The sequence below is a fragment of the Mobula birostris genome, chromosome 10 (assembly GCF_030028105.1).
Source record: "Mobula birostris isolate sMobBir1 chromosome 10, sMobBir1.hap1, whole genome shotgun sequence".
In the NCBI taxonomy this organism is placed as follows: Eukaryota; Metazoa; Chordata; class Chondrichthyes; order Myliobatiformes; family Myliobatidae; genus Mobula; species Mobula birostris.
The window spans coordinates 98,066,921-98,091,741 of NC_092379.1; the positions used below are offsets into that span (position 1 = coordinate 98,066,921).

Consider the following 24,821-nt stretch of genomic DNA (forward strand, 5'->3'; position numbering starts at 1 on the left):
TTTTATAAATGACTTGGATGAGGGAATGAGAGGGTAGGTTAGTAAGCTTGCAGATAATACAAAAGTTGGTGGTGTTGTAGATAGTGTAGAAGGTTGTCATAGGTTACAATATGATGTTGATCAGGATACAGAGCTGGGCAGAAAAGTGGCAGGTAGAGTTCAATATGAAAAGTGTGAAGAGATTTACTTCGGAAGGTCAAACATGAAGGCAGAATGCAGGGTTAATGGCTGTGTCCTCTGGTTTAAGACTCTCCCTTCATAGGAAACATCCTCTTCATGAAAGCCTTTCATACCTCATACGTTTCAATGAGGTCACTCTTCATTCTTCTGAATTTTTGCGAATACAGGTCAGGAGCCATCAAACTTTCTTCACCTGGCAAACTAGAATCATTTTTGTGAACCTCCTTTGAACCCTCTCCATTTTTAGCACATCCTTTCCAGGATAAGGGGCCTTAAACTGCTCAAAGTGAGGCCTCACCAGTGCTTTACAAAGACTTAATATTACATCCATCTGCAAATTAACCTTTAGTTAATCTAACATACAACTCCCTTTGCACTTCAGATTTTGTATTTCTCTCCATTTAGAAAATAGTTAACCCTTTCATTTCTTCCAAAAAGTGCATGACCATACACTTCTTGACACTGTATACTGTCTGCCACTTCCTTTCCAATTCTCTTAATTGATCTAAGTCCATCTGTAGCCTCTCTACTTCCTCAAAAATACTTGCTCCTCCAGCTATCTTCATATCTTGTGCAAACTTTGCAACATGGCCATCAATTCCATCATCCAAATCATTGAAATATAGTTCAAAAAGAATCGGTCCCAACACAGAACCCTATGGAGCACCATTTGTCACCAGCAACCAACCAAACAAGGCTCACTTTATTCCCACTCCTTGCCTCCTACCAATCAGCCACTGCTTTATCCATGCTAGAGTCTTTCCTGTAATATCATAGGCTTGCAGCTTGTTAAATAGCTTCATGTGTGGCACCTTATTAAAGGCCTTCTGAAAATCCAAGTACACAACATCACCCAATTCTCCTTTGTCTATCCTGCTTGTTATTTCTTCAGATGAGATTTTCCCTTGAGAAAACCATGTTGCCTATTTTATCATGTGCCTCCAACTGCCCCAAAACCACATTTTTAACAATCGACTCCAACATCTTCCCAACTACTGAGGTCAGATTAAATGGCCTATAATTTTATTTCTTCTGCCTCTTTCCTGTCTTGGAGTGGAGTGACATTTGCAATTTTACAGTCCTCTTGAACCATTCCAGAATCTAGTGATCCTTGAAAGCTGATTACTGAAGTCTCCACAATCTTTTCAGTCACCTCTTTCAGAACCCTGGGGTGTACACCATCTGGTCCAGGTGACTTATCTACTTTCAGACCTTTCAGTTTCCCCAAGGACCTTCTCCCTAGTAATGGTAACTTCACACACTTCATGACCCCTGACTCCTGGAACTTCCATCATGCTGCTAGTGTCTTCCACAGTGAGGTTGATGCAAAATACTTATTCAGTTCATCTATCAATTCCTTGTCCCCAATTACTACCTCTCCAGTATAATTTTCCCACAGTCTGATATCCACTGTCGCCTCTCTTTTACACCTTACGTAACTGAAGAAACTTTTGGGTTCCCCTTTAATATTATTGGCTAGTTTGCTTCTTTATTCCATCTTTTCCTTCTTAATAAATTTTTAGTTGCCTTCTGTTGGTGTTTGAAAACTTCCCAATCATTTAACTTCCCATAAGACCATAATCTGTGTGGCCAGTGCTATCATGTCTGCTGTTGTGCGCTGGGGCAGCAGGCTGAGGGTAGCAGACGCCAACAGAATCAACAAACTCATTCGTAAGGCCAGTGATGTGGTGGGGATGGAACTGGACTCTCTGACGGTGGTGTCTGAAAAGAGGATGCTGTCTAAGTTGCATGCCATCTTGGTCAATGTCTCCCATCCACTACATAATGGACTGGTTGGGCACAGGAGTACATTCAGCCAGAGACTCATTCCCCCGAGATGCAACACTGAGCATCATAGGAAGTCATTCCTGCCTGTGGCCATCAAACTTCACAACTCCTCCCTTGGTGGGTCAGACACCCTTAGCCAATAGGCTGGTCCTGGACTTATTTCCATCTGGCATAATTTACATATTATTATTTAATTATTTATGGTTTATATTGCTATATTATATATTGCTATATGGTGCAAGTGTAACGAAACCCAGTTCCCCTCGGGATGAATAAAGTATGTCTATATATCTATATGATATAGGAGCAGAATGAGGCCATTTGGCCCATCAAGTTTGCTCTGTCATTTCATCATGGATGATCCAATTTTCCTCTCAGCCCCAATCTCCTGCCTTCTCCCTGTATCCCTTCATGCCCTTTCCAATCAAGAATCTATCAACCTCTGCTTTAAATATACTTAAAGACTTGGCCTGCACAACTGCCTGTGGCAAAGAATTCAAAAGATTCACCACTCTCTGGCAAAAGAAATTCCTCCTCAGCTCCATTCTAAAAGTATGCCCCTCTATCCTGAGGCTGTGTCCTCTGGTCTTAGACTCTCCCACCATCTTCTCCACATCCACTCTATCGAGGCCTTTCACCATTCGATAGGTTTCAATGAGGTCTCCCCTCATTCTTCTGAAGTCTAGTGAATACAGGCCCAGAGCCATCAAATGTTCTTCATATAACAAGCCACTCAATCCAGGAATAATTTTTGTGAAGCTCCTTTGAACCCTCTCCAGTTTCAGCACATCCTTTCTAAGATAAGAGCTCCAAACCTGCTCTCATTACTGCAAGTGAGGCCTCACCAGTGTTTTATAAAGTTCCAACAGGACAGGCTTGCTTTTATACTTTGCTCAACATTACATCTTTGCATTTATATTCCCTCTCTTAGGCTTTTATGTTGGCTTTGACTTCCCTTGTTCGTCATGGTTGTGTCACTTTGCTTTAGAATACTTCTTCCACTTTGGGATGCATATACCCTGTGCCTTCCAAATTGCTTCCAGAAATTCCAGCCTTTGTTGCTCTGCCATTATCCCAGTGGACTTTTCTGGCCAGCTCTTCTCTCATGCCTCTGTAATTCTCTTTACTCTGTCTTTACCGATACATCTGACTTTAGTTTCTGCTTCTCAAATTTCATGGTGAATTCAACCATATTATGATCACTTTCCCCTAAGGGTTCTTTTACGTTAAGCTCTGGTTCATTGCACAACACCCAATCCAGAATAGCTGATCCCCTCATGGGCTCAACAAGGAGCTGCTCTAAAAAGCCATTTCGTAGGCATTGGAGAAATTCCCCCTCTTGGAATCCAGCACCAACTTGATTTTCCCAATCTATCTGCGTATTGAAATTGCCCACGACTATTGTAATGTTGCCCTTTTAGCATGCGTTTTCTATTTCCCGTTGTAATTTGTCGACCATCACCTTACTGCTGTTTGGGGGTCTGTATATAACTCCCGTCAGGGTCTTTCTACCCTTGTAGTCCCTTAGCTTTATCCACAATCCATCTTCTGACCCTATATCACCTCTTTCTAATGATTTGATTTCATTTTTTTTACCAAGAGTGCAATGCCACCCGCTCTGTCTTCCTGCCTGTTCTTTCAATACCATGTGTATCATTGGATATTAAGCTTCCAGTTATAATCTTCTTTCAACCATGATTCAGTGATGCCTACAATATCATACATGCCAATCTGTAACTGTGCTACAAGCTCATCGACCTTATTCCATATACTGTGCGCATTCAAATTTGCTGACAATATTACACTGATCTCAAATAATAACGAGGCAGCCTACAGAGAAGAAATCATCACCCTGACACAGTGGTGTCAAGGAAACAACCTATCCCTCAATGTTGCAAAAACAAAGGAGCTGTTTGTGGTCTACAGGAGGAATGGAGATAGGCTAACCCCTATTGACATCAGTGGATCTGGGGTTGAGAGGGTGAACAGCTTTAAATTCCACAGCATACACATCACTGAGGATCTCACGTGGTCTATATATACCAGCTGTGTGGTGAAAAAGGCCCAACAGCGCCTCTTTCACATCAGATGGTTGAAGAAGTTTGGTATGGGCCCCCAAATCCTAAGACCTTTCTACAGGGGCACAATTGAGAGCATCCTGACTGGCTGCATCACTACCTAGTATGGGAACTGTACTTCCCTCAATTGCAGGACTCTGCAGAGTGTGGTGCAGACAGCCCAGCGCATGTGTAGATGTGAACTTCCTGCTATTCAGGATATTTACAAAGGCAGAAGTGTAAAAAGGGCCCAAAGGATCATTGGGGACCCAAGTCACCCCAACCAGAAACTGTTCCAGCTGCTACCATCTGGGAAGCGGTACTGCAGTTTAAAAGCCAGGACCAACAGGCTCTGGGACAGCTTCTTCCACCAGACCATCAGACTGATTAAATCACGCTGATACAATTGTATTTCTATGTTATATTGACTGTCCTGTTGTACGTACTTTTTATTTCAAATTACTATAAGTTGCACATTGCACATTTAGATGGAGGTGTAACGTAAAGATTTTTACTCCTCATGTATGTGAAGGATGTAAGTAATAAAGTCAATTCAATTCAATTCAACACCTTTAGTACTGTACTCATCCTTCTCAATTGTGTCCACCTTTTAAATTGCAACTCATCCTGTTGACTGCAACTTTGCCGTATCATCGGCCTTTCCTTGCTAGGAAGTCTTGCCCCTGTTTGTAAACCGACTACCTCATCTCCAGCACTATCACTTCGCTTGCCATTCCCCTGCCAAATTAGTTTAAATCCACATGAACAACTCTACCCAATCTGCCAGCAACTTTTGCAGGTGTAACCCTTCCCTTTTGTACAGGTCATACCTTCTCCAGAAGAGATGCCAATGATCCATAAATCTGAACTCCTGCACCCTGCACCAGTTCCTCGGTCATGCATTCACCTGCCAAACCATCCTATTCTTATCCTCACTGCCATGTGGTACAGGCAGCAATCCAGAGATTACTACCCCAGAGAACCTGTTTCCCAACTTTCTACCTAGCTCCCTAAAATCTCTCTTCAGGACCTCCTCAGTTTGTCTACCGATGTCATTGGTGCCAATATGTATCAAGGCTTCTGGCTGCTCACCCTCCCCCTTGAGAATGTTGCCTGATCTGAGACATTCCTGATCCTAGCACCGGGGGGCACATACCATCCAGATGTCTCTATTGCAGCCACAGAGCCTCAACTCTGTTCCTCTGACTAAGGAATCTTCTATCAACACTGCAGTTCTCTTCACCTCTCTGCTCTTCTGACATGTGGTTATAAAATAGGAGGGGCTCAGTGCTCATTTTGTTGGGGACAGCTGAGCTAATGCTGAAGCACCATTACTAATAATTGGCTGGTACAATAGATTGGTGAGAATAGAAGCAGACATGTGTAGTATGACCCAGCTGGATAATGGAGGAGGAGTTTTGGCGGAGGATGGTGAAGTCAAACATGTCAATGGCTGCAGTCAGGTTGAGAATGGCAAGGAAGAATAGGTTACACTTGTTGCAATTGGACATTTATGAATTTGACAAAAACTGTTATAGTATAAAGGCAGGGTTACAAATCTGAATGGCATGATTCAGAGGATTACTGGGAAAACAGACACAGACTTTGGATGCTAAAGCAATATTAAGCAAGTAATAGAAAACTGAAAGTACTCCAGTACTATGCAAAAATGTTCAAGCCAATCAATTCATATTCAGTATAGTGATTAACCCTGAAAGATATTCCAATCTGTTGATTATAGAAAGTAGTCCCAGCAAGCAGCAGCTTAATTAATTGATATTCTAATTGCAATGTGGCACAGTCAGCTGTTAGGAATTTTTGCAGCAATTCAAAGTATTGTAAAGCTTTTCCTTAGTTCAATGTTTACAGGTAGTGCGGGTGTCCCCTGCTTTTCGAACATTCGCTTTACGAAACCTCACTGTTACGAAACACCTACATTAGTACCCGGTTTTCGCTTTCAGAAGGTGTTTTCACTGTTAAAAACAAAAAAGCAGTGTGCCGGGAAAATCAGCGCACGATAAAAGGCAGCACGCGCCCCGAGCAGCCGCTCTCTTCTGGATTCGGAACGGTATTCTCGCCGGCATTGCTTAAACATGTGCCTGTGAGCAGCCGTTTGCAAGATGAGTTCTAAGGTATGGGAAAAGCCTAAAAGAGCTCGTAAGGGTGTTACACAGTGTAAAACTAGACATAATTAAGCGCTTTGATTGTGGTGAACTAAGTAAGGACTAAGTGAGTTTGGCTTGTGGGAGCTGATGAACATGATGTTGAAGAGGTTTAGGCATCCCATGACCAAGAACTGATAGATGAAGAGCTGATGCAATTGGAAGAGAAAAGGCTAACAATTGAAACTGAATACAGTAGCGAACGGACCGAAAGTGAAATCGTCCAGGAACTGAACGTGAAGCAACTGCATGAGACTTTCGCTGCAATGATAAAGTACGACTTTAATTTTGAAAGGGTATGTAGGTTTAGGAGATATTTACAGGATGGTTTGAGTCCTTACAAAGAACTGTATGATAGAAAAATGCGCGAGGCTCAGCAGTCAAGCAAGCCTTCCACATCAGCCACAGCAGACGACGAACCTTGACCTTCGACATCGAGGCAGGCAGTCATAGGAGGAGATGAGCCATCTGCTCTAATGGAAACAAGCGACAAGATGACACCCCAGTGTCCCACCACCCCACGATTCGCGGAGAATGCAGCGGTAGCTGGGAGGCACACAGCATGTCTTTAAGAAAAAAGCCGAAATAAACATGCTAATTAATTAGGTGCTGCCCGATGCGTAATTAATTAGCATGTTTATTTCGGCTTTTTTCTTAAAGATGTGCTGGATGCCTCCTGGCTACCGCTGTACCCTTGCATGCTTCGCGGTTCGGTATCTGTTGGCAGCCTGGAGGGTGGGGCCACTGCACCACCCAACCAGTGACGACTCAGCCTAACACACCATCATCAGTGTGCTCGGAGCTGAACCAGTTCCGGTAAGTGATACTACACTGTACATACATTATTTCTACATTATATAGGCTGTGTATTTTTACATGTTATTTGGTATGATTTGGCAGCTTCATTAAAGGTTACTGGAGAGCGCTTGCACTGTGTTTTTGCTGACGGCGCTTACGTGAGATTTTCTCCCAATGGCGCTTGCGCGAGACTTTTGCTACGGAGAACAGTGCAGTAATGATTGTGGAAAAGTATTTCTACTTTATATAGGCTGTGTACTTATCATATCATTCCTGCTTTTACTATATGTTACTGTTATTTTAGGTTTTATGTGTTATTTGGCATGATTTGGTAGGTTATTTTTGGGTCTGCGAATGCTCACGAATTTTTCCCATATAAATAAATGGTAATTGCTTCCTCACTTTACGACATTTCGGCTTACGAACCGTTTCATAGGAACGCTCTACCTTTGGATGGTGGGGGAAACCTGTACAGTAGTTCATGAGGCCAAATGTAACTCAGGTTAATTAAACCCAAAGATGTAATGTTAGAAAGCTTCACTAGCAGAGGGATGAAAATGAGGGTTACCGGTTAAAAAAGAGAGAATTTAAAAAAAACGCTAAGCGAGAAGAGGCACGGCTGACACAGCACGGACAAAGAGAGAAATGAAGCAACGATTAGAAGCTGAGGACATAAATTGTTAAGAGTGGAATTAGTACTGAGTATCTTTACCCTACTAACTTGAAACCCTCAGGGTGAAATCACCGGAGGAGAGACAATAGCGATAAAAGATTTATTGAAGCTATGGTTATAACACACTGCAGCTATACCAAGACAATATCGGCAGAGACGAATGTCCAAGATCCCTACCGTGTAGTCGGGAATTAGTTCTGTAAAATCACACCAGGTTTGTGTACAAGTTTGTGAGCTGACTTGCCGTAGATGATAAACTATTTCATTCCAATAAACTAAGATGGCGAGCCACCCAAGAGTCGACAAACCAGCGCAGGAACGAAATGTGTAATGACGCAGAGGATTTAATACGATTGGATGTATAAGTTAATTTTCATTCAAAGAATCCAAATTTGATAATCTACAAGAACTGATTATTTTTGCAAGACTAAGTTACTGAATGAGATTTATTTTGTTTAAAAGTTGTAATGTTGGAGAATTGTCCTGAAAGGAGTTAAACTGTGTATATATAATTATTGAATTTGAATTTAAACTTGTAAATATACTGCCTGGAACTGAAACGGAAGTTAACTATAATACTTAAGAATAGTAATTATATTTGTTTTTCTAACTAACTAGTGATAAGTAAAAAGGAAAGTTTAGTCTGTAAACTTTTAAATAGGGAATAACACTAGGTCTAATTAGTGACAGAGATCTGATTAATAAAGGAACCTCACTGATTCTAAATAAAAAGGAAATTGTGGTTTGAATCTAAGATTCGGAACCTAAACAGAATGCAGGGATTTTGAATTGTTCTTGCTCATGTAAATATTTTGTACATATTGTTTCTTTTCTTATAAGCAAACCTTATTTCCAGAGGTGTCTGGTTTCTAATCACTGCCTGCTTTCGATACCTAGAATCTTCTGATGGCCTAATAGCACCTAGTGTAATTTGATTTTCTCAAAAGAGGGCGACGACTAGTCACACATAATACGAGGGGTGATTGATAAGTTAGCGGCCTAAAGTAGAAGGAGTCAATTTTAGAAAACCTAGCACATTTATTTTTCAACATAGTGCCCTCCTACATGTACGGACTTAGTCCAGCAGTCGTGGTGCATAACAATCCCTTCTTTGTAGAAGTGGTCTACAGCAGGGATGATTGATAGGTTCGTGGCCTAAGGTAGAAGGAGATGAGTTATACAGCTCGTGTTACATGCATGTGCAGTTCAGTTCTTTCAGTGAAAATGCAGAAAGTTTGAAGTTTCTCCTCATCTCCTTTTACTTTAGGCCATGAACTTATCAATCACCCCAGCTGTAGACCACTGCTGGAGGTCCAAGACGCCAACTTCTACAAAGAAGGGATCCGTATGCTCCACGACCGCTGGACTAAGTGTGTAAATGTAGGAAAAATAAATGTGCTAGGTTTTTTAAAACTGACTCCTTCTACTTTCAATCACACCTCATAACACTTGCTCTTAGATCTCGCTTTTCCAGGTGTTCCATAAGACTTGGTGAGCCAGCCAGGAGGCAGTGTATTAGATAACCAGCAACACACAGATTAGTATACAAAGCACTAAAGGAATCTTACTGTTCAAACTCACTTGTTCACTTCAGAAAACTGAAGTCATAAAAGAAAAAAAGGGTGTCAAAATTCCAGAAGCTGTTTTAGTCAATGCATAACAGGAACAGAACAAAATAAGGAAATACTTGACTTTCTAAAAGTATATGGTTCAGTTGCCAGAGTTATTCATCTAAGTGACCTTGGTGCAGAACTTCTCAGGTCCCTCATAGTAGAGTACCATTTAGACTCTACAGTGCAAGATTGCCAGCCCTTGCTACAGTACACTCAACAGGCAAGTGCTGACCAAAGAGTTTCCTACCATGCAGTTATCTTAGCCTGTATTTACACTCAGAAATTTGGAAAGGACACCACTCAAGCTTAGCTAGGTGAGTTGAAAACCTTAGTGAGGTGCAGTAGGAAATATCATAATGAAGTCTTGAGAGAGATGTTAACCCAGATCAGTGAAACCCTTGCTATTGAAAGTATGGAAAGAGTCACTGTTGAAACTGCTGAAGATATACATAATAAGACCAGAACTCTTCAATTCAGAGCAGACTCCTCTGATACTAACCAGCCAGAAACAGCTCTAGCTGCTATGCAGAATAACTCAATCCCTGAAATACAAGATAACAAGTTGCAGTGAAGCCATTCCTCTTTCCCAGTAATCTAAACCCTCCAGATATTCAAAGAGTCATAGTGGAGCACATTGAGCACAGTAATGACTTGATGGCTCATGGTAATCCACCAGTAAGGCTCCAAACTTTTTCTGGTCCACCTAAAATTGGCATGTCGCAAAGGTAATTCTACGGTTGTTATGGGGGATTTCAACATGCAGGTAGACTGGGAAAATCAGGTTGGTACTGGACCCCAAGAAAGGGAGTTTGTGGAATGCCTCAGAGATGGATTCTTAGAGCAGCTAGTATTAGGGACTACCAGGGAGAAGGCAATTCTGGATTTAATGTTGTGTAATGAGCTAGATTTGATAAGGGAACTCGAGGTAAAGGAGCCATTAGGAGGTAGTGACCATAATATGATAAGTTTCAATCTACAATTTGAGAGGGAGAAGGGAAGATCGGAAGTGTCAGTATTACAATTGAACAAAGGGAACTATGGACCCATGAGGGAGGAGCTGGCCAAAGTTGACTGGAAAGATACCCTAGCAGGGATGACCGTGGAACAATATTGGCAGGTATTTCTGGGAATAATACAGAAGGTGCAGGATCAGTTCATTCCAAAGAGGAAGAAAGATTCTAAGGGGAGTAAGGGGCGACCGTGGATGACAAGGGAAGTCAAGAACAGTATAAAAATAAAAGAGAGATAGTATAACATAGCAAGGATGAGCGGGAAGCCAGAGGATTGGGAGACTTTTAAGGAGCAACAGAAGATAACTAAAAAGGCAATGGGGGGGAAAGATGAGGTACGAAGGTAAGCTAGCCAAGAATATAAAGGAAGATAGTAAAAGCTTCTTTAGGTATGTGAAGAGGAAAAAATTAGTTAAGACCAAAATTGGGCCCTTGAAGACAGAAACGAGTGAAATTATTATGGGGAACAAGGAAATGACAGATGAGCTGAACAGGTACTTTGGATCTGTCTTCACACAAACAAACAGCCAGATGTAATAGTGGCCAGAGGACATAGGGTAACAGAAGAACTGAAGGAAATTCGGCAGAAAATGGTGTTGGGTAAACTGATGGGACTGAAGGCTGATAAATCCCCAGGGTCTGATGGTCTGCATCCCAGGGTACTTAAGGAGGTGGCTCTAGAAATCATGAGCGTATTGGGAATCATTTTCCAATGTTTTATAGACTCAGCATCAGTTCCTGAGGACTGGAGGGTAGTTAATGTTATCCCGCTTTTTAAGAAAGGAGGGAGAGAGAAAACAGACAATTATAGACCAGTTAGTCTGACATCAGTGGTGGGGAAGGTGCTGGAATCAATTATAAAAGATGAAATAGCGGCATATTTGGATAGCAGTAGCAGGATAGGTTCGAGTCAGCATGGACTTATGAAGAGGAAATCATGCTTGACAAATCTTCTGGAATTTTTTGAGAATGTAACTATGAAAATGGACATGGGAAAGCCAGTGGATATAGTGTACCTGGACTTTCAGAAAGCCTTTGATAAGCTCCCACATAGGAGGTTAGTGGGCAAAATTAGAGCAAATGGTATTGGGGGTAGGGTACTGACATGGATAGAAAATTGGTTGGCAGACAGGAAACAAAGAGTAGGGATTAATGGGTCCTTTTCAGAATAGCAGGCAGTGACTAGTGGGGTACCGCAAGGCTTGGTGCTGGGACCACAGCTTTTTACAATACACATTAATGATTTAGATGAAGGGATTAAAAGTAACATTAGCAAATTTGCAGATAACACAAAGCTGGGTGGCAGTGTGAAATGTGAGGAAGACGTTATGAGAATGCAGGGTGAATTGGACAGGTTGGGTGAGTGGGCAGATGAATGGCAGATGCAGTTTAATGTGGATAAATGTGAGGTTATCCACTTTGGTGGCAAGAACAGGAAGGCAGATTACTATCTGAATGGTGTCAAGTTAGGGAAAGGGGAAGTACAACGAGATCTAGGTAACCTTGGTCATCAGTCACTGAAAGTAAGCATGCAGGTACAGCAGGCAGTGAAGAAAGCTAATGGCATGTTGGCCTTCATAACAAGGGGAGTTGAGTATAGGAGCAAAGACATATACAGGGCCCTGGTGAGACCACACCTGGAATATTGTGTACAGTTTTGGTCTCCAAATTTGAGGAAGGACATTCTAGCTATTGAGGGAGTGCAGCGTAGTTTCACAAGGTTAATTTCCAGGATGGCGGGACTGTCATAGGTTGAAAGATTGGAGCGACTGGGCTTGTATACACCGGAATTTAGAAGTATGAGAGGGGATCTGATTGAAACATATAAGATTATTAAGGGATTGGACACGCTAGAGGCAGGAAACATGTTCCCGACGTTGGGGGAGTCCAGAACCAGAGGCCACAGTTTAAGAATAAGGGGTAGACCATTTAGAACGGAGTTGAGGAAAAACTTTTTCACACAGAGGGTTGTGGATCTGTGGAATGCTCTGCCTCAGAAGGCAGTGGAGGCCAATTCTCTGGATTCTTTCAAGAAAGAGTAAGATAGAGCTCTTAAAGATAGCGGAGTCAAGGGATATGGGGATAAGGCAGGAAAAGGGTAGTGATTGTGGATGATCAGCCATGATCACAGTGAATGACGGTGCTGGCTCGAAGGGCTGAATGGCCTTCTCCTGCACCTATTGTCTATTGTCTAATGAGGCAGATTATGAGACTTGACGTGCTAGTGTTGAACTGCTCTTGCAAGACCCAAGTGTGTCTGATCTTCATAGAACACGGAAGATATATGAAAGTATTCTTCAACCAGCTTCTGACATCATCAGGTCAATAAGCCCTGGAGCTTCACCCGCTAATTACGTACATCTCCTAGATTCAGCTTTTGCCACCATGTAAGATGGTGATAAATTATTTACCAAATTCATGAAGATGGTACAGAACATGGGTGAAAAACCATCTGCTTACCTACAGCAGCTACAGGTAGTGTTGACTCTAGCGAGGCAGAGTTGCCAAAACTGAGGCTAACAAGCATCTCTTAAAGCAGTTTTGCAGGGGATGTTGAGACCACTCCTCAACGTTAGAGCTGCAACTGGAACCGAAAAAACAAAGCCCGTCATCGTTTACCAAACTGTTCACATTTCTACACACCGAGGAAGACAAGCATGGTTCTGGAAGTTTCATTCTGATGTGCTTAAGAGTCTTCATGGTGACTTTGGTCACATGGTTATTGATCGTAGCCTGGATTTAGTCAGAAGCCAATTCTTTTGGCCCAGGATGGCTGCTGATATGGTACACAAGATGTGTAAGAGAAAGACCTTACCTGAGAAAACTGCTCCGTTAGTGAATATTGGGACTACTCAACCCTTGCAGCTGGTCTGCATGGACTTTCTTACATTAGAACCAGATCAAAGTAACACAAAAGATGTGTTCGTAATAACTGATCATTTCACTAAATATGCTTTGGCTATTCCTACACCTAACCAAGAAGCCAAGACGGTTGCCAAGTGCTTATAGGAGCATTTCATCTTACATTATGGTTATCCCGAGTGCCTGCACAGCGATAGATGGCCTGATTTTGAATCCTATTTGATTAAATAATTCTGTGAGATAGCTGGAATTCAAAAATTCAGAACTACACCATATCATCCCAAAGAAAATCATGTCGAAAGATAAAAGTCACCACGAGAATTTGTAAAACCCCTAGTCCATGCTTATAATTGTACTAAGAATGAGACGATTGGCTTGAGTCCGTATGAATTGATGTTTGGACAACAATCCAGACTTCCAGTTGACTTAACTTTCGGACTGCCCTTGCAAGACTAATATGGTAAATCACAGTCTCAGTATGTACATAATTTGAAATCTCATCTTGAGGAAGGCTTCAGGATAGCTACGGGAACTCACAGAAAATGGCAGACAGAAACCAGACCAGATATGATAAATATGTGACAGCTTCAGAGCTGAGAAAAGGAGACCAAGTTCTAATAAGGAATGTGCGCCTACGAGGTAAGAACAAACTTGCCGATAAATGGGAAGAGATAATCTATGTAGTGGTGAGTCAAGCTGGTGATCTGTCTGTCTACAAGGTCATGAGAATCCGTCTGGTCCCATACAAACATTACGTAGGGATCTATCGCTCCCTTGTGGGTTTCATCCTTCTGAAGACAATGAACGACTTTCTCCGTTGCTGTTTGGAAGTACACAACTGTCAGTACAAAGAATGAACAGTCAGCTGAAGAGGAAGAAAATCCAATTGACTCTGAAGAGGACGAAGATGAGGTTTATTACATCAGACCAAGACTTGACATTGTAGATGAACGTTCTAAGAGTTGAGAAGCTTGTGAACGATTACACAGAAGGACTGTGGGCTCCAACCCAAGCCCAAACCAAACATTTACAGCCACTCCGGTTGCAGACCCAGTGCTGGAATCTCAAAGAAATGCAAGTTACTTATCTGATGTAGAGGAATCCACTGTAGAAAGTAACTTACCTGTCAGGCCTGAAAAAAACCCGGCGGAAGAAACAACAAATCAGGAAATGCACAATCAGTGTATCCCACCTGATGGCAGAAGTCTGGAAATTTCTCAAACCCAAATGAGTTTGAAGTTTGACAAGAAAAAGAGACACATGATGAAGTGTTGACCAGAAAAGACACTACAAATGAAAATTCTCACAAAGAAGAGCCTGAACTCAGAAGGTCTCCTAGACACAGAGAAAAACCTAGAACTCCAACATAACCTGAGCTAGGAAATCCTTTAGTGATAGTAATTCAGTCCCTTTTCCAAGCTTTGAGATCTGCTATTGTAGAGTTCCTTCCAGATTTCACATATGAAGAACACCCCAAACCCATTACAGTGCAAAGGGATTTGCATAAATTCAAAGGGGGAGGGTGTAACCCAGGTTAATTAAACCCAAAGATGTAAAGTTAGAAAGCTCCACCTGCGAAGAGATGAAAATGAGGGTTACTGATTTTTAAAAAAAGCAAATTTGATTAAAAAAACGCTAAGCGAGAAGAGTCGTGACTGATGCAGCACGGACAAGGAAAGAAACGAAGCAACGATTAGAAGCTGAAGACATGAACTGTTAAGAGTGGAATTAGTAATGAGTATCTTTACCCTACTGACTTGAAACCCTCAGCATGAAACCCCTGGAGGAGAGACAAATAGCTATAAAAGATTTATTGAAGCTACGGCTATAATATGCTGCAGCTATACTGAGACAATATCGGCAGAGACGAATGTCCAAAATCCAAACCGTGTAGTCGGGAATTAGTTCTGTAAAATCACACCAAGGGATTTGGCCAAGTTTTTGTACAAATTTGTGAATTGACTTTCTGTGGACGATCAACTATTTCATTCCAATGAACCAAGAAAGAAGATGGCGAGCCACACAAAAGTCAATGAACCAGCACGGGAACAAAATGTGTAACGATGCAGAGGATTTAATACGGTTTGATGTATACATTTATGTTCATTCCAAGAATCCAAATTTGATGATCTGCAAGAACTGATTATTTTAGCAAGACTTAAGTTACTGAATGAGATTTATTTTGTTTAAAAGTTGTACCGTTGGAGAATTGTCATGAAAGGAGTTAAACTGTGTATACAAACGTTGTATATAATTTTTGAATTTGAATTTCATCTTGTAGATATACTACCTGGAACTGAAACTGAAGTTAACTATAATACTTAAGAATAGTAATTATATTTGATTTTCTAACTAACTAGTGATAAGTAAAAAGGAAAGTTTAGTCTGTAAACTTTTAAATAGGGAATAACACTAGATCTCATTAGCTACGGAGATTAGAGTACAAAAGAATCTCACTGATTCTAATTAAAAAGGAACTTGTTGTGGTTTGATATCTAAGATTTGGAACCTAAACAGAATGCAGGAATTTTGAATTGTTCTTGCTCATGTAAATATTTTGTACATATTGTTTTTCTTATTTCCTGAACAAACCCTATTTCCTGAAATGTGTGGTTTCTATTCACTGACTGCTTCTGATACCTAGAATCTTCTGATGGCCTACTAGCGCCCAGTGTAATTTGATTTTCTCAAAGAGTGCGACGACTCACCATAAGATTTAGGTAAGAAAGATGTTTTCTCTGCCACTTCTCTTGAACAAGGAATTAAGCAAAGTCAAAGAAATTTATGTCTAGAAACATTATCATAGCAAAATAGAAATAATATTGCAATTTGGCTTTTAAGAAAGTTAATGTATTCACCTTCTATTTGCAGAAGCAACGTCCAGACTGCAATGCAGAAAACTTTCATACTTCGGATGAAGCCCGTCTGTTTACTCAGTGGAAACAATGCAGTCAACTGATCAAACATGTGATTAGACAAACTTAATAAGCTGTACGAAGGTCACATGGATATTCTATTGGCACATCATAAATGAATACATGCGATGACATTTTTTTTACAATGTAATAAGACCCTAAGTGTGGGAAATTCTGTTCTGATTACAACATTGAACGAAAAGTAGATTGAAGAGAAAACATCACAGTAGATCTGCTTTGCCCTAATGACAACACTCCTATTTGTAAAATGTGTATTTCCATTGATTTTTTTCATATGCCAAGATCCTCAAAGTGCAAAAAATTTAAGGCATGAAAAGGGAAACAGAGTAACCAGAAACGCTGTTGTTCGGTAAAAGCCATGAACATCAAGTTGCAGGAACAGAAATAAATGATGAAAATAAATATTGGTTTCACAGAGAAAAAAATGACAGAAGATGATTAAAACTTGCGTTTTTAAAATTTCCAAAACAATTGACATCTGAATTAATGAGTAATCTGAATCCAGAAAGTGAGGGAGAGGGAGAGGGAAATGATGGGGGAGGTGGAGGGGGGCAGAGAGAGGCAGAAGGTGGAGAGAGAAAGGGAGGAGAGAGACAAGAGGGGAGAGAGAGAGAGGGGAGAGATGGCGAGGGGGAGAGAGAGGGAGAAGGGGAGAGAGCGGGAGAGGGAGAGAGGGAATGGGGAAAGGGGGAGGGAGGGAGAGAGCTGGGGCGAGGGAGAGGGGAGAAGCTGACAGGAGGAGGGTGGTAGGGAGAGAAGAGAGGGAGGAGGAGGGAGGGAGAGTTAGGTAGAGAGAGTGGGGGAGAGAAGAGAGAGGAGCAGAGAGAGGGGGAGCGAGGAGGGTGAGAGGAGGGTGAGAGAAGGGAAAGAGAGTGGAGCAAGGAAGGTTAGAGATAGACGGGGAGAGAGTTGAGAGAGAGAATGGGGAGAGATGGGTAAGAGAGAGGGGGAAGGAGGGGGGATGGAGAGAGGGGAGGGAGGGGTGGGAGAGAACGGGGGAGGGCAGGAGGGAGAGAGGAGGGGTAGGGCGAGAGGGAGAGTGTGGAGCAGAGAGAGAAGGGAGATATGTGGGGGAACGAGAGGAGTGGAAGAGAGAGGGGGAAGGGGAGAGCATGTGGGAGGGGTGACAGGGGGAGGCAGGGAGGGAGAGAGGGAGATAGGGGAAGAGGAGGGGGAGGGAGAGAGAGGTGGGGAAGGAGGAGAAAGAGGGGGAGAGAGGGGGAGAGAGTGGGAGAGAGGGAGGGATAGAGAGCAAGAAGGGGACAGAGAGGGAGACAGAGAGAGAGGGGGAGTGAGGGGGTGAGAAACTGTGGGAGGAGAGAGAGAGAGGCAGGAGAGACAGAGGTGGATAGAGAGAGAGAGAGACAGAGATGGATAGAGAGGGGGAGAGAGAGAGACAGAGATGGATAGAGGGGGGGAGAGAGAGAGACAGAGGTGGATAGAGGGGGGGGGAGAGAGAGAGAGAAAGAGAGAGAGACAGAGGTGGATAGAGGGGGGAGAGAGAGAGAGAGGCAAGAGAGACAGAGGTGGATAGAGAGGGGGGGAGAGAGAGACAGAGGTGGATAGAGGGGGGGAAGAGAGAGGCAAGAGAGACAGAGGTGAATAGAGAGGGGGAGAGAGAGAGAGAGGTGGATAGAGGGGGTGATAGAGAGGCAAGAGAGACAGAGGTGGATAGAGAGGGGGGAGAGAGAGGCAAGAGAGACAGAGGTGGATAGAGGGGGGGAGAGAGAGAGAGACAGAGGTGGATAGAGGAGGGGGGAGAGAGAGGCAAGAGAGACAGAGGTGGATAGAGAGGGGGAGAGAGAGACAGAGGTGGATGGGGGGAGAGAGAGATAGGCAAGAGAGACAGAGGTGGATAGAGAGGGGGAGAGAGAGAAAGGCAAGAGAGAGAGGCAAGAGAGACAGAGGTGGATGGGGAGGAGAGAGAGAGGCAGGAGAGACAGAGGTGGATAGAGAGGGGGAGAGGGTGATGCAGAGAGAGGAGAGAGGGAGGGAGAGAGAAGAGGGTGAGAGGGAGGGAGAAGGGGATCATGTGAGAAAAAAGGGGACGTGGGGTAGAGAGAGGGGAGAGAGATTGGAGAGAGGGGGGAGAGTGAGAGGTTGAAAGGTAGAGAGAGGGAGGGAGGAAGAGGGGTGATAGAGAGAGGGGGAGAGGGGGTGAGAGAGGAGAGAGGTGTAGGGGAGAGAGGAGGGTAGAGAGAGAGAGGGGGGAATGAGTGAGGGGGCAATGAATGGGTAGAGAGAGGGGTGAGAGGAGGCAGGGAGAGGGAGAGGGGGAGGGAGAGAGGTGAGGGGGAGAGAAAGCTGGGGAGAGAGAAGGGAGAGAGAGTGTGAGGGGCAGAGAGAGATGGTGAAAGATAGGAAAGAGGGAGGGGAGGGGAGAGGGAGATGGAGATGGGAGAGAGAGTGAGAAGGGAGGAACAGAGAGACTGGGAGGGGGAGATGGAGAGAGAGGGGTTCATAAGGGGTGTGAGGGCATAGAGAGATGGGGAGAGAGGAGGGAGAGGGGAGGGGAGAGGGAGAGGGGAGAGGGGAGGGGGGAGAGGGGGGAGAGTGGGAGAGAGGAGAAATAGAGAGGGAGATAGGGGAGAGAGAAGAGAGTGGAGAGAGAGAAGGGGAGGGGGAGGGTGAGAGGGGAGGAGGTGGGAGGGGGAAAGGGGCAGTAGAGGGAGAGGGAGTAGAGAGAGAGAGAGGGTAAAGAAAGGGGAGGGAGAGTAGGGGAAGGGAATGAGGGCAGGAGAGAGAGGGTGGTGGAGAGAGGGGAGAGCGAAGGGGCAGAGAGAGATGGGGGAGCGAGAGGAGGGGAAGAGAGCGTGGGGAGAGAGGGGGAAGATAGGGAGGGAGGGAGGAAGAGTGAGGGGGAGAGAGTGAGAGGGAAGTGACAGAGTGGGAGAGAGAGCAAGAGGGGGAGAGAGAGAGGGGTGAGAGGTGGGAGTGTGGCAGAGATGGGGGAGAAAGAGGCAGGGAGGGATAGAGGGAGAGGGGAGAGAGTGAGAAGGGTGAGAGAGGAGAGAGGGAGGGGGAGATAGAGAAGGGCTGGACAGAGAGGAGAGAGTGGGGGAGAGAGGGGTGGAGAGGGGAGAGAAATGGGGGAGAGAGTGGACATAGAGAGAGGGGAATGAAAGGGTGGAGTGAGAGTGGGGGAAAGTGAGTGAGAGGAGGGGGAGAGAGGGAAAGGGGGAAGAGAGGGGTGGAGAGGGAAAGAGGGAGGGGGCAGAGAGAGAAAGGGGCAGAGAGAGAGGGGGAGAGAGAACGAGAGGGATTCTGGAGAATGGGGGAGTGGGAGAGAGGGGCAAGAGGGTGGGTTGAGAGAAAGAGGGAGAGGTGGGAAAGAGGGGGGATAGAGAGGGGGAGGGAGTGAGGGGTGAGAGAAGGGAGAGGGAGGGGGAGATAGAGGGGTGAACGAAGAGGGTGGAGAGAGAGAGGGGGCAGAGAAGGTGTAGAGATGGGGGGAAGAGGGAGAGAAGGGAGGGAGAGAGAGAGAGGGAGAGAGGGAGAGGGTAGAGGTAAAATGGGGAGGGAGAGGGGAAGAGTGTGGGGAGAGAGGGGGAGAGAGGGGAGAGATGGAGGAGTGAGTGGGGATTGCAACTGTCCTACCCCAACTCCCTTTTTGGCCTCTTGCACTATCTAATGTAAGCATATTAGCATGAAGAATAGCATTTCATTTCCAATATGTCCTATTACAGCCTCCCAGATACTGAATTCAACAATGTCCTATAATGAGCCATTCTAATCTTGTGCATCATATATCCAGCATTCTTTTCGTTACCCTTTCCTCTTCCAATACACCTCCTCCAACACTCACCAGCAATTACCACTCTTTCCACTGACACCACCACTGATGGCATTCAATCTCTCCTGGTTTCCATTTTATCACATACCCTGTCTTCTATTCTCTTTGATTTACTTGCCTTCCTCGACAACTTAAAGCTGGTTTCATTTCCTACTTATTTAGTAAGGAAATTGACATGAAATGCTTACCGAGCTTCTCTCTCTAAAGAAGTTGCCTAAACTGCTGAATATTTCTGTTTTTTTTTGAGAGAATGAGGAAACACTTTGGCAATAATTTCATTAGCAGAGAGAATAGTTCACACATTGCATTGTGAAAGGGAAATTTACATTTGAATGTTTGTACCTACTGTGCAAGTATAGTACTTCAGTGGAGATCAATTGTGAGGCACGTCTGTTGCTTGCCTGAAGTGGCTGCACAGATTGGCACAGAAACTCAAGCACAATTGCCAGCTATATCTCTACTGGGATGGAGCAGAAAACCTATTACTTCTGATGCAGTGGATACATTTCCTGGAAGACTCCTGATTATGCACTGCAACTTATCTGAAGCTCCTCAGAAAGGGATATAAATAAAATTTCTGAGAAACATACATTAAAATTATGACAAGTTATCAGTGGAATACTCATTCAAAGTAATGTTGTCTGAATGGTCTTCAGGAAATTAAAAAACTTTTGTTAAAGGTTCAGCCTGAAATAAGTATACAGGAAATACTGTACATATTAGGAAGCAATACAGTACATAGAAAAATCCTAAACTTGCATTCTGAACTCCAGTTACTTCAACAGGCTGTCCAGGATAATCAGTCTTTTAAATGCTGCATTGGATTTATAATTTTGCCCTAATTTCACATTCATATTTTCTTATGACACAGAACAGGGACAATTGACTCATTGGTTATTAGGATAATTCAAAATTAAATTTGGGGAATTATTTAATAACATGTCACTGTAATACTGAAATATATTTTGATTTGAATGTGTCACTTTTACTTAAATGAACAATTTACAATTTATCTGATATGAATAGCTGCGTTTATGTAAGCTTAAGAACGTAATGTAGTCTGCTGCTGCAAAAGGCCGATTTCCATGGCATTTATACCCTGTGTATTTATGCCAATAGCAACAATAATCATGAACTTGAACATTATCTCAGGACTAGACAGTTTTCAACACACTGGCCTTTCAGGAATAGTTTCATTGTGGTAACTGCACATTGTGTGTGCTAATCCAAGGATGTGATCAAACGACAGTGAGGATAGAAACATGATTATCAAACATTTGAACAACTACTTGAGCAACTAATGAGCATAACCATTGAACAGAATTTGTGTGACTATTTTTAAACTATATTTAAATAACAACATGTAATCAAGGATCTGATTACTGATATCCTGCTCTCTGCAATTCACTGGACAAGCCATAACTAAGAAGCATACCACACTTTTAAGATGTGTAAAAGTAACTTCATATGGTTACAGAAAAAAATAACGATTCTTAAAATGTTTTGATGACAGGAACTGTAGGTTCAACAAAATCTCTTGTAGACTTTTTCACTTTTCATCTCCCATTCCTCTCAGTCATGCTTGCTAATATTCCAGTCTATGTGGAGTCAGACACTGAGGCCTTAGACTGGAGTGTACAGTCCTACACTTAGAACTAGCTATTGGCTGCTTTCACTTTAAGGAAGGACATAGAAATTGAAAGGCCCTTAATTTGTCCTTCCAAATATCTGGAAGCATTCTTAAAGGGGGTATGAATAAGTAGGGGAAATATTCCACTTTGTGAAATGATTACTGTTTCCTTGCATGGCTGCTTGTGAAGGAAAATACAGCTCAGATGAATGAAAGTAATTGGGAACACTGCATTTGCAGAAAGTTGTAGAGGATATGAGGAATGAGCTTGTTAGAATAATTGGTTCTTACAACCAGTTGAGAAAATCAGGGATGTTAGTACATCAATATGTGAGAGAGTGTAGATTATTGAAAAATAAGTGAATGCTTCGAAGGGTTTGCTAGGAGCATAAACTTAAGGAGCTGAAGTACTCCTTTGTATGAGAGTGTAAGTTGGAAAAACGCTAATTACAACACGTTGTTCAATGCGCTGAGTTTTCTGTACAACCCGCTGAACCTACTGGAATTCTTTTAGAATGAGCTGTAGTTCGGGGATTGGCGAAAATGGCACTGACTGACAAAGCCATCTTTTTATACCATATTTGAACAATTCATATATTACCCTCAGTCTCAAAGATCATTGTTTATTTGGGATAATTAAACCTTGACAATGTGCTTGCCTAATCACAAATTCAACATGCTCATTTGCTGTTTCTGTGCTGACCAACATTTACAGCGGAATAATATAATACCAATAGGTAGGAAAGCTGGCTTATGTGACCTTGCTCTGCTTTGCATCTTGAGCAAGCCCAAAGGCTGAGAATGGTTCCAAGGTATGCAACTGTGTCATATGTAAGTGGGGCAGTAGATTTCACGTGCTGTTAGAATGAGAAGCACACTGAAACATTGCTCTAAGTTAAAGATGCAAAGTGCTAGCTCTTATGTAAGCACACGCTGGTTCTGCGGTGGCTGATGGAACAATGTGGGAACCACAGAAAGAGGCAGGAGGTGCCTATTGTGTAGGTCATCTGTAGTTTGTGATCTGGTGCACTGCTTCTGCTACTTATACAGGGCATCCGTGTGCTCTCAGTGCAGGAATCTGAGGTTCTCAACATCATCCCAAATCCTCATTCTCTACCTTGGGAAGGCCAGAGAAGTAAGATCATAAGGTATTGGAGCAGAATTAGTCCATCGAGTCTGCTCCACCATTTCATCATGGCTGATCCGATTTTCCTCTCAGCCCCAACCTCCTGCCTTCTCCCCATATCCCTTCATGGATAATGGGTGCATTGCAATTTCTTTTTTCTAAGGAGGCTTTGAGCCTGCCCTTGAATCTTCTCTTCTGGTCATCTCATGTGGATGGCCAGACGGCTGACCTTTCAGTTGGTGAGCAGTGACTGCAGTTCCTTCAGTTTTAAAATAGTTATAGATGAGGATAGGTATGGGCCTTGTGGGAGAGTATTAAATTGGAGCAGGGCAAATTGTGAGAGCATTAGGCAGAAACTGGAAAGAGTTAAGTGGGGACAGCTGATTTTTGGCAAATGCACATCTAAGTCGTGGAGGATGTTTAAAGACCAACTGTACAGAGAGAAGACACAGATAGGAACAGTTAATATTATATTCAGGGCAATATCATTGCCTACAGATTCTACAGAGCTCCACAACACACCTATAACTCAAGTCTTCAGCATTAACTTTGTATGGTCCTGAAGCAAGAAGTCATTGTCTGAACTCTGCATTGCACTTCAGCTGCAGAAAAAAACCTTGACCCTCACTTGCATTGAGACTATAACAAGCTCACACAAAACTGACCATTAACGTTGGGCAGTTTCTGCTGAGGGACTGACATTTCTCAGTCAGCAATGTAGTTTAAGTGACTCAAATAGGACCGATGTACAAGCTTCTCACCTTTAAGAGAGCTCTCTTTTAAAAAAGCCAATCAGTCCCAACAGCCACTGAGAAGTTAGATCTAATGTAGGACAAATGAACGATTGATTTAAATAAGGAAGAACAACTATGAGGGAGATGTGTAAATACAGTGTTATTTATATATTTTACTCAAATTAGTTACTTTAAATTTGGCAACTTTTTAATTGTTTCCAGTGTTTCCATTGTTTCCATTTCAATTTAATGGAACTTTTGAGTTTATTAATAAGTTAAAGATAGCTTGAATTGTAACAGATTGTAAATGCCTTCGAATAATTACAAATGATTCATTCTTTATTGCTTTATTATGACACATCCAGGGCTAGGCTTATCCTGTTCAGAAAGCATTTCGTTGGAGATATACAAACTGAGCAGATCTTTATCTATAAAGTGAAGTCAGCCTTCTAAGAGGGAGTTCCCAGGTACCCAGGTCAAACTAAGCATGGGCTTAGTCAACGATTGACTAACAAACTCATCAATAGATTAGGACAAACGTGATTCATCTTTGCTATCCTCTCCCTCTCACCTCCCAACTCTATTGGATTTAGATTCTTCTGATGACCAAAAGAAGTGAATAGAATTGTCAAAATGCAAACAACAGGAATTCTGCAGATGCTGGAAATTCAAGCAACGCACATCAAAGTCCTCATGAAGGGTCTCGGCCTGAAACATCAACTGTACCTCTTCCTAGAGATGTTGCCTGGCCTGCTGCATTCACCAGCAACTTTGATGTGCGTTAATAGAATTGTCTATGCTTCCAGTGACACTGTCCAGATAAATTATATTGTATGCCTAGAAAAATGGTTCTCAAGGTTAAGAGTCAAAGTCAAAATAAGTTTATTATCGAAGTATGTATATGTTATCATATACTAACTTGAGATTCATTTTCTTGCAGGCTTTTACAGGAAAATAAATACAATAGAGTTTATGAAAAAAACTATATGTAAACAAAGATTGTAATGATGAATGCAGGTGCAGAGTAACTGCAGACTGAAGTATAAGACTCTGACGAGAGTTTATTCACAGAAGAGACAATGAAGGTACACAGGTCACTCAGAATGAATGTCACTATGAAAAGGCTAGTGATAGACTGAGTGATAAGTACTCAATGTGCATAACTTAAATAGTACAAGGTTGCATGAAACCTGCAGTTACCAATAAACAGCAGAAAAATACTTTGGGGAGCAATTAATAGGTAAAACAAGCCACAGTTAAGTAAATTAATAATATTCAGGGGAAGTGGAGTACCAAGGTCTTGGGCCTTGGCAGAGGTCTCCCTCTGATCCTAAGGGTTCATGACAGGACCCCTCCTATTGCAGGCTCCTGACAGCCTAGGACAATCAGAATAGTGATTGTTAAAGTCTGTTATCAATTCAGGGTCCAAAATGTCCCGAGGAGGAACCCAGCACCTCTC

General features: G+C 42.8%; 1 protein-coding gene across 2 annotated transcripts in view; it reads right to left on the reverse strand.

Moving 5' to 3' along the window:
* Window positions 1-16,093, reverse strand: part of xpnpep2 (X-prolyl aminopeptidase (aminopeptidase P) 2, membrane-bound) — a 96,866-nt gene extending 80,773 nt beyond the window's left edge. Inside the window, exons 1-2 of one of the 2 annotated variants that reach the window (XM_072271278.1) lie at window positions 16,002-16,029; window positions 12,742-12,865 (exon numbers count right to left, since the gene is read on the reverse strand). In XM_072271278.1, the coding sequence (XP_072127379.1) occupies window positions 12,742-12,808 (67 nt within the window). In that variant the 5' untranslated portion in view covers window positions 12,809-12,865; window positions 16,002-16,029. Of the gene's footprint in view, window positions 1-12,741; window positions 12,866-16,001 lie in introns of both variants that reach the window. The other variant, XM_072271279.1, reaches the window with a different exon arrangement.
* Between the last annotated feature and the right edge of the window lie 8,728 nt (window positions 16,094-24,821).